Raw genomic sequence first — 14,751 nt, forward strand, 5'->3', positions numbered from 1 at the left:
CTTAAAATGGAAGAGCTTGATGTGGGTGCATGAAGCAGAGAGAAAAACAAGAAATCTGCCGCTGCTTTCCGGGTAAGTCAGTAACACGGCAGGCGCTTATTTAAATAAAAATTAGAATTACTAGGCAAATAAGCTTTTAGCAGACCAGCTGTTCACCCCTCTCGCATTTCCACTTTGTGTGATTTATGGACCTTTTTATAAATAGCTGATTGCAGGTATTTTTAATCTTCTCACTTCATTCCAAGCAACAGCTCTGGAAAAGCACCAAGGGGTTCTCAGGGCTTAATGGGCAGTACCCAGGAACAAAGGGAAAAGAGAGAGAGAGAGAGAATTGGCAAGGGGGAAGAAAGGAAATAATACGATCTTAGACCCTCTTCCTGCCTTCAGCAAGGCCCAGAACCCACAGATGTGAACCAATCTGCCCAGAGTCCTCCTCTTGGCCCAGAGAGGCCACAGTCTCCTTCAGCCAGACATTCCCAGCTTTCTGTTTCACTGTCAGGAAATGGTCCTTCAGAGCAGGACCAAATGTCCCCATTCAACCGGGAAGATCCCAATACTTGGGGCTTTCCAACCGTTCCATTTGGCTGCTGGAGGAAAAAAAATAACAGCATAATCCCAGCTGCAGGGTCTGGAGCAGAGAGCAGGCTATTTTTAGCTCCTTTCTGCTCAGAGTTCAGAGCTGCTGGTGAGGAAGAGAGCAGAGCGCATCCCTCCCCAATTCTGAGGGAGGCTGGGCAATAGTCACCCTGAATGCTTCTCCTAGATCTGGAGTGGGACCCGGGTATCTCCGGGCCTCCTAACAGCCTCGGTGAAGGAGCAAGGGGCTGGCTAGTTTTAACCTCCTCTCTGATTGGAATTCCACATTGCTAGAGGTCACTTTGCTAGGGAGAAGGGGGTCTCCTTTCTGATTGGATCGCTTTCCTCACCCGGAGTGAAGCCCTTATGTCCCAGGGATGGATGACACCATGATTTTCATCACAACCCTGAGGGTTTCTGGGAGAGGCTTGGTTTTGGGGGATCAAATATATGGCCTCATCCTACTTGTACTGCAGTTTAATTCGGTTTCCTGTTGTGCTTTCCTTATTGGAGATGGAGACTATCCATTTACCCTCCATACAAGAGCCCTTCAGATACTTAAAAACCACCATTATTTTGCTCTTGATCTTTTTCTTTTTCAGGCTCACTAATTCAGCTTTCTTCTAACCTGTTCTCAAAGATCATATTTTCCAGAACTACAAAGATGTTTGTGACTTTCTGAACCCTCTCTGTTTTTTGTTAAATTGCAGAACCCAGAACTGGACATGCTATTCCCAAAAGTATCTGATCCATCCTGGGTGTAATAGGAAGATTATCTCAGAGTACTTACATGCCACCTACTTCTATCTATCCCAGGGTGGAGCTTGATTTTTTTTTTTTAGATTTTTTTTTTAACCAGCGGTGTTGCATTGGTAACGTTGGGGTAGCTTGTCATCCACTGTGAACCCTGGATCTTCTTCTCGGGCGCTGAATTTGTAAAGTCAGATTTTCCCCATCGTTTTCAGCCTGTCCTCTTCAGAGGCAGGGTTCTTCATAAATTGAACTTTGTGTTTTCATTTCTGACCATTTCTCCAGCTCACTAAGTTCAGTGGAGTTCTGATGCCATGCTCTGAGATTCTAGTCATTCCCCTGCAGGGGATTACCTGCACACTTCTTGAGTCCGCTCCTCAGCCCCTCTTCCAAGTGCCCGATGAAAACGCTGAACAACACGGAGCCCAGGGACATTTCTTTTATGTCTTCCTCCTTAGGGATTTGAGAGTCTCTAGCAATGGAGAACTTAGAGATATGGCCTGTGGAGAAGATCCTCGAACCTGAGTTCTTTGTCTGGGGAGGGCTATGCCTTTGCAGTGTATCTCTTGAGTGTAAGCTCATTGTGGGCAGGGAATGTGTCCACCAACTCTATTGTACTGTACTCTCCCATATACTCAGTACAGTGCTCTACACACAGTAAGCACTTAATAAATACCATTGATGAGGCTATGCACAATACTTGGTCCACTAATGCTGCTCATATTTACCATGCTTACAGTAAGTCAGAACCATCATGTTTGATCCAGGAAGGACAGATGCCGTTTACCTGATTTCATCATCGCTAACAGGATTTGCTGTGTGTTGAGTACTGTACGGAAACCAAAGATGTGAGTCCTGCCCTCTAGAAGCCTCTGATTTAAACTTCAGCATGGTGGGGAGGGATGAGTTTGTGTGTTTGTGGTATGTATGTTGTGTTTGAGCTGTGTACATCGTGTTTGTGGTGCCTGTGTGTGTTATCTGTATGTGTGTGCATCATATATTTAGGCCTTTGGGCCTTTGCTGCTGAGTTGCATCAGTGGTTGTTTTATCCTGTGAGACTCTCCAGATCCTGGTTCACATCCTGTTGCCGGGAGAGGGAACGGGGAGGGGTCCTGCGGGGGCTAGCCAGACGGAGGGAGTGGCCACCCGCTTATTCACGTGGCGCACCGGGCAGGCACCCACAGATGGACCTCGGACTTAGGGAGGCGGGGACCCGGGCGATCACGTGAAAGACTTGTGCTCAGCCTGGCTGCCTCCGGCTACCCCTTTCACCGCACACCTTGCCGCGCTGGCCGGCCGGGGCAGGTGGTGTTCCGGCCGACCACACCAGCGCGTCTAATTACTCCCTGCAAAACAAGCAGCCGATTGTGTCCTCGGCCCCGGCTGGAGCCGTTCCGGCAAGTGCTTGTGGGGGGGAGGTTATCTCTGGCCGACTGGGCAGGTGGCTTGCAGCTGCTGTCTTGACAGAGAAAGATTTCCTCGCGGGCTGTGGGAACGCTTCTGGCCGCAGCATTCTCTGCGTGATCCTGTTTCCTTGGGTCTGAAGCCAGCAGTGGCTCCGTGGGGCTCCCAGCGAACAGCTACTTGCCTGTGATGGTGGTGACGTGTCCCCTGAGGCCTTCTGTCCTCCCCCAGACCCTTGCCTTCCTGGGCCTCCATTTCTTACACAGGGTTCCCTTTCCCCCACGCCCCCTGGGGCTCCACATTGATTACATTTCCAAAATGAGTCAGAAATAATGGGCTGTTGACCCTCCACCCGTGACTTGGCAGGGCACCGAGCCTCGAGCCTCCTCAACCTATGGCAGGGCTTGGCCCCCTGGGAGCTCGCTAAATCCATACTAATGCTGCTGCTGCTCCTGACGCTGACTCGAGCTGCTCCTCATCCTGTCATTCATCAAACCCAAGCTGCACCAGAGATCAGGGGATGAGCCCATCCACCTCCCATATCTTTCCCTTCTCTCTTCTCATTGTCTCTACCCCAACTGTACTTGGTACAGAGAAAGCACTTAACTAATACTGCTATTATTATTATTATTATTATTAGTAGTAGTAGTAGTAGTAGTTGTTGTAGTAGTAGTATTTCTCTCTCAGATCTGTTTCCAGAGGGGATCTCTTCACTTCACAATCTGCCTGCCCAGAAAAATCATTTTCCAGTGACGGGAATGCTGGATAATACGGAGCTCTCTGCTCTATAGTCCACCAGTCCCAAATCATCAGGGCATCTATAATAATAATAATAATAATGGCATTTGTTAAGTGCTTGCTATGTGCAAAGCACTGTTCTAAGCACGGGGGAGATACAATGGGATCAAGTTGTCCCACGTGGGGCTCACAGTCTTAATCCCCATTTTACAGATGAGGTAACTAAGGCTCAGAGAAGTTAAGTGACTTGCCCAAAGTCACACAGCAGACATGTGGCGGAGCTGGGATTCGAACCCATGACCTCTGACTCCAAAGCCCGTGCTCTTTCCACTGAGCCACGCTGCTTCTCTAGAAAGAGACATCTGAGCTTCCCCCACAGTCAGCAGCAAGAGAAGCAGCAAGGCATAGTGGATAGAGCACGGGCCTGGGTTTCAGAAGATTATGGTTCTAATCCCACTTCCACGACTTGTCTGCTGTGTGACCCTGGGCAAGTCACTTTACTTCTCACCTCATCCATAAAATGGGGGTTAGGACCGTGAGCCCCATGTGGGACAACCCAATTTGCTTGTATCCACCCCAGCACTTAGAACAGTACCTGGTACATAGTAAGTGCTTAACAAATACCACAATTGTTATTAATAAATATTCACTGCCTCAAGGAAAAGGAAAGATTAAACATTTAGTGGCAGAACCTTAAAAATTGCATGGATATATCACCATTATGAAAATAAAATGCAGCTTACACTTTAATGCCCGAGCATACTGAGAGCAATTATTTTGGAGCGTCAATCTTTATTTGATCCTATTTCAGTCATATAAATGGACCATTAAGTCAACGTCAGTTATGTTCAGGGCTTTCTCACTCAAGTTGCAATCTTGCATTAGTATAATGCTTTTATTGCTTCTCTTAGGTCTTTCTTATCAATTATCTCATTTTGTCCAGGTACTCCATTTAACAGATGAGGAAACAGGCCCAGAGAGCTTACAGGACTTGGTCAAGGACACCCAACGGGCCAGTGACAAACCTGCTCATTAAATATAGGACTCCTGACTCCCAGCCCACTGCTCTTTTTACTAGACCACATTGCCTTCTGTCACCAGCCTTGTATTTCTGGTCTTTAAAATATGTGGGGATTTCAAGATAGTGTTGTAAAGAAACCATCCCATTATTATAGACATTTAATTTAGAAGGTCTCTTTTAACAACAGGTTTTAAAAACAACCTTCAAATTAAATAGAGCTAATAGGGAGAGCTATATTGTCCGGGTCATCGTTAGGGCCCTCAGGAAGCCAACCAGGAGGGAGCAGCTCTGCAGTTAGGACTAGTCACCTCACTGGAGCGTCAAGAGGTGGGGCAGACTTGCTCACCTGGGCCACAACCTCGCCAGATTTGCAGAACTCTGGGAAAAAACTGGGCCCCAAATGTAGGATTCAAGCTCCAGGGGTCCCACCTACCCTTCCCCCATTTCATGTCATTGGCCAACTTGTCCTAGGGCAGCCCCCCCGCAACACACACACAAACACCCGGAAAACAAGGCCCAGAACATGTTGGGGGTTTGCAACTGAGGAGGCTACGTTGATTTATCTGTGGAATTTTCTGGCCTCCCATTTACCCCAGCCTCATTTTTTACCTCAGTCCCACAGGTGTTCTCATTAGCCCCTGAGGGACGGCAGCAGAGGCATTCTGTCCTGAAAGAGTGAAAGAAAAAAGCCCCATTACACCAGACCCAAACTTCACAGAAAGACCATTCGTTCCTTCAGCTTTTGGGTAACGAGTAACTACCCTTTTTCCTTACATCAGGGCCAACAGCCCTCCCGTTTAAGCACAAAAGCCCAAATTCCTGGCTGGCGAACTGAAATGGGGGCCCGTGAGCAGTCGCCTCCATCCGAATGAAAATAGCTCTCTCCAGGTTGGAGTGAAGCCTTTCCTGGGGCTCTAGAGGAGGTGGGTAAGGCCCCTTTACACCAGGGACTGGGACTGAAGGGAGCTCCCCAGTGCTGCCCCTCCAGGAGACCAGCCACAGGAAACAGATTAGCCCCAAACCAAAGAGCAACCAGCACCCACCTGCCCGGATCATCTTTGTGCAGAAACGCTCTGGGCGTGTTACTCCCCTCCTCAAAAATCTCCGGTGGCTACCAGTTAACCTACGCATCAGGCAAAAACTCCTTACCCTCGGCTTCAAGGCTGTCCATCACCTCGCCCCCTCCTACCTCACCTCCCTTCTCTCCTTCTACAGCCCAGCCCGCACCCTCCGCTCCTCTGCCGCTAATCTCCTCACTGTGCCTCATTCTTGCCTGTCCCGCCATTGACCCCCAGCCCACGTCATCCCCCTGTCCTGGAATGCCCTCCCTCCGCACATCCGCCAAGCTAGTTCTCTTCCTCCCTTCAAAGCCCTACTGACAGCTCGCCTCCTCCAGGCCTTCCTCTCCCCCTCCTCCCCCTCCCCATCCCCCCCACCTTACCTCCTTCCCCTCCCCACAGCACCTGTATATATGTATATATGTTTGTACATATTTATTACTCTATTTTATTTGTACATATTTATTCTATTTATTTTATTTTGTTAATATGTTTTGTTGTCTGTCTCCCCCTTCTAGACTGTGAGCCCACTGTTGGGTAGGGACCGTCTCTATATGTTGTCAACTTCTACTTCCCAAGTGCTTAGTACAGTGCTCTGCACACAGTAAGTGCTCAATAAAATGATGGAATGAATGAATGAACGAATGAATGAATGAATGAATGAATGAACCCACCTAGATGCACTAATCTAACTAAAAACACCTTGAGCTCCCCACCTGGCCACTGCTGCTGCTTGGCTAGCGGTAATTTAGAGTGGACCATCGGGAAGCCACCGTCTCCTCCTCCTCTTACATTTTCCCAGAGGCCTAGGAGCAGCCAGGTTTGGGAGGCCTGTGCATAAAAAAATCTTGGCGTGTTCTTCGTGATGTGGTACCTCCTGCCTGCTCACTTCACCATTGTATGCCAACCCCCAATGGGAACCTGACCGGCAGGATCCAGAGAGAGCAAGTGGCGCAGCGCAAGCCACTGGCACTGTACTCAATTCCTCTGTGCTATTTTGTGGTCCTGAGTTGCCTAGGAGGTTGATGCCCAGAAAATGCATCCGCCCATCCCTCCATCCACCCTCGCTCCCCCCCCCCCCCAATTCACCCCTTCCTTGGTTGATTCACCGAGGCCAGGCTCTCCACATGAATGATCACTTACTCCTGGTGACTACCATGTGCGCCCTGAAGGGCTTTCCATAAAGTAAGTCAGCCAGCCGCACGTGGGCTCAGGCCACGAGAGTGGGGGTGGTTTGTTCAGCTTGTTTTTATTAGGTTCTCTCAGCATTGTTTACAGTAAAGGTGAATGACAATATGCCACTTTGCGTTGTAATGAAACAACTCGATGAGGAGGTCTCCATCGGCCAAGCAATTTACAAGGCGGATGAGCTGCGCCCGAGTTGGTTGGCTCTTCTCAACCCATTCAGAGAAGGGCAGCCAGGCTCAAGAGCCCGGAGTGCACTCCAGACCACGCTACTTACCCACCCCACTCTCCACCGCCCCAGCAGAGTGGAAACGGGAAGCAAGGAAGGAAACAGCTCAGGTAGAGACATGAGATCCGAAATCTGGATGTCTGGGGGCCTAGAAGGAAGTCCCTCCCAGCAGCCATGAGTTCCTCCTGCACCCACAATCCCGAGGGTCCCTGGGAAGCCAAGAGGTTCCACTTGGTCTCTCACTCATTCCGATTGCCCGGGCCGCTCCTAATTCCACCAGCGAGTCTGCTGCTTCCCTTCCGTCCAGCGCTTTCGAGCGAGGCAGATCCACGGTGGTCCCACACGTGGCCGATTTGACACCATGCCAGGGAAGTCCAGGAGGAAGGCAGGAGGATAAGTGGGAACCTGGACAATCAAGCTATTGGCAGCAATGCACCATGAATACCCTTTCCCTCCTGGTTGCCAGAAACCCTCCCGAAGGAAGTACTATTTTATCAGCAAAAACCACGGGTTTTCATCCCTCTCCCAACTATTACTTCCACTCCAGACTCCTCCGCCCCTCCCGACTCTTTGAAATGTTTTTAAAATTGTTGATCAGAAACCCTCCACCCCTGCCCCCCGCAGTTCCATCACTCTGAACCAGAAAGGATGCTGCTTTGGTACCACAGTGGCTCCAAGTCATCTCCCACTGGAGGGGCGAATTCCTAGAGGAAGGCTAAGGGAGGCATGCTGGGACGGCAGCAGTTTCACAGCTTTTTGTTTATTCTGAGCAGCAAATTCTGTCGAGAGCACCAGAGAGTAAAATTAGCTGGGAACTGGACCGCAGCCCATTCATCAGACAGACCCAGAGAGCCGTGGCCTCATTTCAGCCCAGGCCTGAAGTAGGAAGGTGGGAGGAGGGCGACAGGCAGCCCAGAGTTGGGACTATAGGAGAGTCACTGCGGCCTACCTTGCTACCCAGGTTGAGAAATTTCCCCCAGAGATTTGAGGCAATGTCATAACTACCTCACCCTGCTGCAGCTCACACTTATTGAAGGGGCTTGAAGTCATAGGGATAGCTCCAACACAAAATGGCTGGCCCACTAGTACTCCCAATACATCAAGAGGAGAAAATGAGGCAGTGCCGTCCCAGTGTTCCCAGTGGTTCTCCCCCAGCTTGCACCCTGGGCCCATCCGCCCTAGGATATCAAAACTGAAAGGGATCATTCGGATCCCAGCAAGCCTGGAGGGTCCCTAGGGGCAGATATGGAAATTTTTATTGGGGAAGGTTTGTCTCCGGTTTCTACCTGACCTCTCTGCACGTCTCTGGGTAAAGCAGACCTGGAGCTCCAAGGGGCGATACTAACTCTGGCTGAGAGAATCAATGGGTTGAAATCCTTCTGGCTCCAAGCAGTGGTTGCATCCCACTACACTTAAACCCCAACCACTCCCACACCTTGCTTCTAACCCCATAATCCCCTCTGGTGGTGTGTATTTTCCCAGGGAAACGGCAAGCCTCGCACCAGGCCCCGGCACGGACGGGCTCAGAAGCAGGGCTGAGCAGCAAGTTCAGAGGAAGCCGAAGGTGATGGAGGAAGTGGCAGAAGCGTCCTTTGGAGCTTGGCTTCTTTTCCAACATCTCCCTTGACTTGGGGTCCAAAGCAAGCACTGGGCCAGGAAGGGAGTCAACAACGGAAGCCCTCAGCATGGTGGAGATCGTACAAAGTCACATGGAAGAAACTGTCCACCTCCACAAGGGTTAGGTGAGCTGGGGGACAATGGGGGTGGGGAATGGAGACTCTAGGGGGACGGGGACGAGGATTGTGCAGAGAGGGTGGCTGGGGGACAGGGGTGAGGTATGTTTGGATATTGCTCTAGATGTTGTAAACATGTTTCTTGGTTTCTACACAGACGAAAGTCTGGGTTTGTTTGACCAAAGGGCCCAGACTGAGAATTGGGGAGCCAAGTTCTGTACTGCTCAGGGGAAGCTGGAAAAAAGGGGTATGGAGAAAACTCCACCGGGTTTTGCTTCATGGCATTCCTGAAGCTTGATTTTCTGATGCTCCCAATTGTCACACACACACAGAAATTCTCTCTCCATTCGCCCGAGTTCCATAAATATGCCCACTGGTCTTGCTATACCCACCAAGCCATTCATCCAGGTGCCTTCACCTAGCTTCAAGGCTCTGGATACTAAAGTTTGGCCCCTGCCACTTTCCCGCAGTGGAAGGAAATCCTGGATTGGCCCGGCCATCTCAGGCTGCATTCCTCAGCCTCAGCCCGAGGCGGAAGCGTCCCCAGCCAAGGACCGAGGCCACAGCGCATCTCTTGGGTTCTGGATTAGCACTGAAGAGGTGACAAGGCTCAGGTAAGAGTCTTTGATTTTCCGGGTCTCGTAACTTGCGGTGCCAATTCACATCCATGATTCTGGCTGCAGAGACTAATTTCATAGATTAAACAGTGTTTAAAGCGATTACCCTGTTTAGAGGAGGAAAGAAGGAAGGCAGGGAGAGAAGAGAAGAGGGAGAAAGGATGAGAGAGAAGAGGAAATGAGAGGAAGAGATGAAAGCAGGAAGTGAGGAGAGAGGAAGAGGGAATCAGCAGATGAAGTCTGGCAGCTAGAGCTGAAGTTTGGGGTGAGGAGTACTCCTTTCCAGAGAAGGGTTATTTCAGAGACTTCCGCCCCATGACAGATGGGCCTGATTGTTGAGGTTTGAAGGGCATTTGACCCCATTCCCTGAAGCTGCCTACGTGTGTGTACACACTCTCTCTCTCTTCTTCTGCCTGTCTCCCTCTCACAGAGACATCACATACACCTAAGACTATGCATGCTGATAGTGAGGGGAACCTTTCTTACAGTGGAGCTCAGGCTATGATCACCAACCCCTTTTCAGGACCCCATAGGATGGGCAGAACCTCCCTGCCCCGGCCGAGGGAGCACTCACCCAAGAGGAGCCTGTGGAAGGGGGCCCTGGACAGTCACCCCTGGAATGGGTCTCCCCAGGCCTAGGCTCCTGTGCATTGCTGGCTCACAGAGCTCCCAATTCAGCCCCCACTACTCGTTGCCCTCCTGAATCACACCACTCACACCCTTGACGACTAATGAGAAGCAGCATGGCATAACAGATAGAGCACGGGCCTGGGAATCACAAGGTCATGGGTTCAAATCCCGGCTCTACCCCTTGTCTGCTGCCTGACCTTGGGCAAGTGGCAAGGTCTCTGGACCTCGGTTACCGCATCTGTATAATGGGGATTGAGTCTGTGAGCCCCATGTGGGACAGGGACTGTGTCCAACCCGATTTGCTTGTATCCACCCTAGTGCTTAGTACAGTGCCTGGCACATAGTAAGCGCTTCACAAATACCATAGTTGTTATTATTATTATTATTTCCAGGGCCCTGGAAACAGGCAAGGCTCAATGTCATGTCAGACCCATTCATCAACGAATCCCTCAGGAAATTCTGGGATTCGGGGAGACCAAACAGCTGTCAGATTCCCTCCTGGTCTCCTGGCCCACCACCTCTGACCTGTGGCCAGTTTGTCCGGGTAACAAGCACAGGGTGGGCAACTCATGACCACACATCCTGCTTGCGGGTGCTTTCCGGACATCTTACGGAGCTGCAGCAGTGCACTATGCAGTCATCTCCCAGCACCCTCCTCTCCCTGTCCTATGTGATCCCCACACCAGACTTTCCTCCTGGACCTCCTTGAATACCTGCCCTCCACCTTGAATCCCGGGAACAGCACTGCCGGGAAGGCCTGCCAGCTATTCCCGGGACATCTGTGTTACTGGAATATTTCAGGGCAGATGAGGGTTATCTCCTAGGTCCACACTGGATAAAGCTTTTCACTGCGCCCCACCCCTCCCCCTGGACATTTTGTAGTGGCTGGTCCAGGCCAGGAGAGGCACAGAAAGGGGTAGTGGCAGTGATTAGACACTGTGCCAGTGAATCTAACTTCTTCTCAGTGAGCTTGGCAACTCTGGGGAATCCACCATCATCCCTGGTCATCCCTCTGCCCACTCCGGCGGCCGGTCCACTTGGGTTAGAGATGAAGAAATTTTAAGCAGTAGGTGGGGGGCTTGGAGCCTTTCAGTAGCCTGAAGGCAGGCATGAAAGGGGGGGCTTTCAGGTTGCTCCCTTGCTAATGTTCTAGAGGGATGCCCACCCCTAATTTCCTCCTCCAGGTCAAAGTGATTGGAAAACACCCATGCAGGGAGGCCTCTCCATAGGTCTGGATGCAACTCCACTTCAGTGGGCCCAACCCTGTCTGCCTCAGGCTTCTTCTTGGGAATTTCGGGGAACAGAGCCAATGGGGGAGGGGGAGTGTCATCAGCTTGATCATTTAGGATGGAGCTTGTCAGACTACTCCCCTTCCCACATGTCCTCCGGTCCCACATGCCGGCTCTGCCCCTTCCCCAGTGACTGGTGGAAATGGCAGAAACTGCCGATCCTGGTGATTTAGTAGCTTCCCGGGGTTTACTAACAGGCCAGGCTCAGCCTCCCTCTCTGGAATAAGGAGGCCCAGGATCCCGGGACCCCAGCCTCGGCATGACCAATCACAACCACGCCCCGCTCCCCGTGGCTTTCCCGGCCTCTCCTCTCTGAGCGGCTTGGGTCTGGCGGGACGGAGAGTCGGGGAACCAGCGGGAGAACTGCATTTGCGTTATTTACAGATTAGCCCAGCGGAGCCAACCTGCCTTCTCTGGGCAGATGACCCGATGCGTTATGGGGGCAAGCTGCTGTCCCCCCCACCCCAGCAGGGTGACAGCTGTAAATGCTACCACGAACCAAAACACACACACGACCAGGCAAATGGGAAAGAGTCCCTACTGCCCCAGCTGGATCCCACCGAGGGGCAGCCGGCCTCCCTCTCCCCCTCTGCACCCTCTCCCCACCCACACCCTCGACTGCTCTGAAACGCCGATGAAGATGGTTTGGGGCAGCTGGGGGAGGTGGGGGGCGGGGGGTGAAGCCCATGGTTCCCGAGGGACCCTGTCTCAGCTCTAGCTGAGCCTCCTCTGGCTTTGCGTCAGCAGGTCTGTGTACAATTTGGATCGTAGGAACCTGGGGTAAGAGTCCTTCTCCATGAGGCTGTGCACTTTCCCTTGGGCCTGGTCAAAGCAGGACAAGGATGGTTCCTGCATGTTCTTCCTTGTGACCTCCCGGGTCTGGAAGTCGATGTTCACCTGCGGGGGGAAGAAACACATCACTGGTTCTCTGCTCCACGCGCCCCCGGGCACCCGCGTGGCTCTGGTTCACGGGTAAATTAGGGTTCGTGACCCAGGCAATCTCACCCTGCCATATCTGTGCCAGTGCTACAGGCTTTTTCTTCCTCCTGCTCCCATTATCGGGGCATAAATCAGTCTGTCAATCAATCAGCGATTGACCTGAGGGGTGTCCACCCCCAATATCTCCTTCCAGGTGAAACTGATTAGAAAACACCCATGCAGGGAGGCCTCTCAACAGAGCTTACGTGTGTCTTGCTTTTGTTGTACTCTCCCAAGCACTTAGTACAGTAGTAATAACAACAACAATAATAATAACAGTGGTATTTGTTAAGCCCTTTCTGTGTGCCAAGATCTATACTAAGCACTGAAACAGATATGAGATAATCAAGTTGGACTCAGTCCCTGTCTCACATGGGACTCAGGGCATAAGTAGGAGGGAGAAAGGGTCTCAGAACCCTGCTTTACAAATGAGAAACCTGAGGCTCAGAGAAGTGGTTTGCTCTTAATAAGCAAACAATAGCTCCGAATGATTGATTGCAAATGAAAAATGGCCCCAACTCCCGTTCAAGATCGCAAGGAGATTTTGCGCACCCCAGCCAATCTGAATCCTGGGAACCTGTCCATTTCTTTCTGGATAGAGAGAAGGGTACAGGGTGCATGAATGCCCCACAACCAGCAATTTCATTCTCCTAGGGAAATCCTCTCTGCAACTCAGGAAAAGAGTAGAGCAGGATGGCAAAATAGCATGGTTGGGAAGCATGAAAAGGACGGGCCTAGAAGTCAGAAGACCTGGCTTCTAATCCCAGATCCGCTACTTGCCTACTGTGTGACCTTGGGTAAGTCACTTGACTACCGTGGGCCTCAGTTTCCTCATCTGTAAAACACAGATTCAATATCTGATCTCCCTCCTACTTAAAGTCTGAGTCTAGTGTGGGACGGGGATTTGGCTGACCTGATTAACTTGCATCTATCTATCTATCTAGGAGAAGCAGCGTGGCTCAGTGGAAAGAGCACGGGCTTTGGAGTCAGAGGTCATGGGTTCAAATCCCGGCTCCGCCAATTGTCAGCTGTGTGACTTTGGGCAAGTCACTTCACTTCTCTGTGCCTCAGTTCCCTCATCTGTAAAATGGGGATTAAGACTGTGAGCCCCCCGTGGGACAACCTGATCACCTTGTAACTTCCCCAGTGCTTAGAACAGTGCTTTGCACATAGTAAGCACTTAATAAATGCCATCATTATTATTATTATCCTCAGACTTGTACAGCATTGGCACATAGTAAGTGCTTAACAAGCACCTTTAAAAAATACCAAGCGCTTAGTACAGTGCTCTGCACACAGTAAGCGCTCAATAAATATTGAATGAATGAATAAATGAATAAAACCAGAAGCCAGTGGAAATGCAGAAGTAGCCAACACCATGCCCTGCCCCCTTCCTCCTCTTTCCCCGGGAGTGGGTATCCTCATTGGCCTGTGACTACTGACAAGTTAAAGGAAAAGGAAGGGGGCACTGCCTCACCTCCCGAGGAGCCTGCGCGTCGACAAACTCCTCAAAGATCCTGTGGGCCTTGGAGACCATCTTGGTATTCGAGCGGGTCTTCTTGAACTCCTCACACGCCAGCCAAAACTCCAGGTTCTCCTCACTGAACTCTGTCTTCAGGAAGGCGCGGAATGCCGCCACCCCATCTGTGGAGGCCAGAGGGGAAAGGGCTGTATGTCAGGGAGGAAAAAGGAGGGAGAAGGCAGCAACTGCCAAGGAAGTCCAGCTGTAAGAGAGAGCCATTCTCTTCTTCTTTCTTGCCCTCTGGCAAGTCCAGCAGCAGATAGAGGGGCACACACCCTTACTCCCCGGACCAGCCCCAACACTCCCCTGTGTCTCCAGATAGATGTAGAAACAGGAATCCTCCCAAAGTGGCTGTGAGCGCTCTGGGGAGGAAGATTCATCCTAACATGGCACTCTGGATCCAATGGGAGCATAGCAAACATTGACTAACTCCACTTCTGGAATTTCTTCTGTGGGTCCTGCTTTGCTCTGGAGTTACCTCTCTGTCTTGGTCATTCCAACATCCCTGAAAAGGGGTAGCTTTGTTGCAGTTTTTCTCTGATCCCCCACTGTATCTGGGGAAGTAGAATCAATCTCGAGAGATCTGGGGAATGCTTCCGTGAGACTGGGCATGAAGGGCGGATGCTCTTGGGAGGCAAGGGACACCTGGCTTCAGAAGGATATTTGACCCAACCCTTCGCCAGGGTCATCACCAACTCATGCCCTCCTCATCTTAGACACAACTGCAGCATGTTGAGGTTGAGGACAGAATGCCAAGTGGTTGGAGCCCTACAGAGGGGAATTTGGAATCTATTCCTTTTCCTTGCCCCCATCAGGACCCCAGGAATTGACCAGTCCTCTTCAGGCCATCTGCATAATGAGCCTAAATCAATCTGTCTCCTTGCACTGAGAATTATCTGCTGAAAGTGAGTCCTTTGCATAATGGATATTTGGCCACTGGTGCTTCCAATCTCAAAGCAGGACTTGGCTCTGTCTTCCCTGGGGATAGGTCTTCACAACCAGAAAAGGGAGAATTAAAGCA

The 14,751-nt window shown here is 51.0% G+C and overlaps 1 protein-coding gene across 2 annotated transcripts in view; it reads right to left on the bottom strand.

Annotated features, from left to right (window-relative positions):
• Positions 1–10,260: 10,260 nt before the first annotated feature.
• RGS8 (regulator of G protein signaling 8) overlaps positions 10,261–14,751 on the bottom strand; it is a 42,523-nt gene continuing 38,032 nt past the window's right edge. For both annotated transcript variants that reach the window (XM_038758304.1, XM_038758305.1), the window contains 2 exons: positions 13,686–13,852; positions 10,261–12,127 (listed from right to left, as the gene is read on the bottom strand). In XM_038758304.1, coding sequence (XP_038614232.1) covers positions 11,945–12,127; positions 13,686–13,852 — 350 coding nt within the window. In that variant the 3' untranslated portion in view covers positions 10,261–11,944. The remainder of the gene's footprint in view (positions 12,128–13,685; positions 13,853–14,751) is intronic.

Source organism: Tachyglossus aculeatus, chromosome 16, assembly GCF_015852505.1.
Source record: "Tachyglossus aculeatus isolate mTacAcu1 chromosome 16, mTacAcu1.pri, whole genome shotgun sequence".
Lineage (NCBI taxonomy): Eukaryota > Metazoa > Chordata > Mammalia > Monotremata > Tachyglossidae > Tachyglossus > Tachyglossus aculeatus.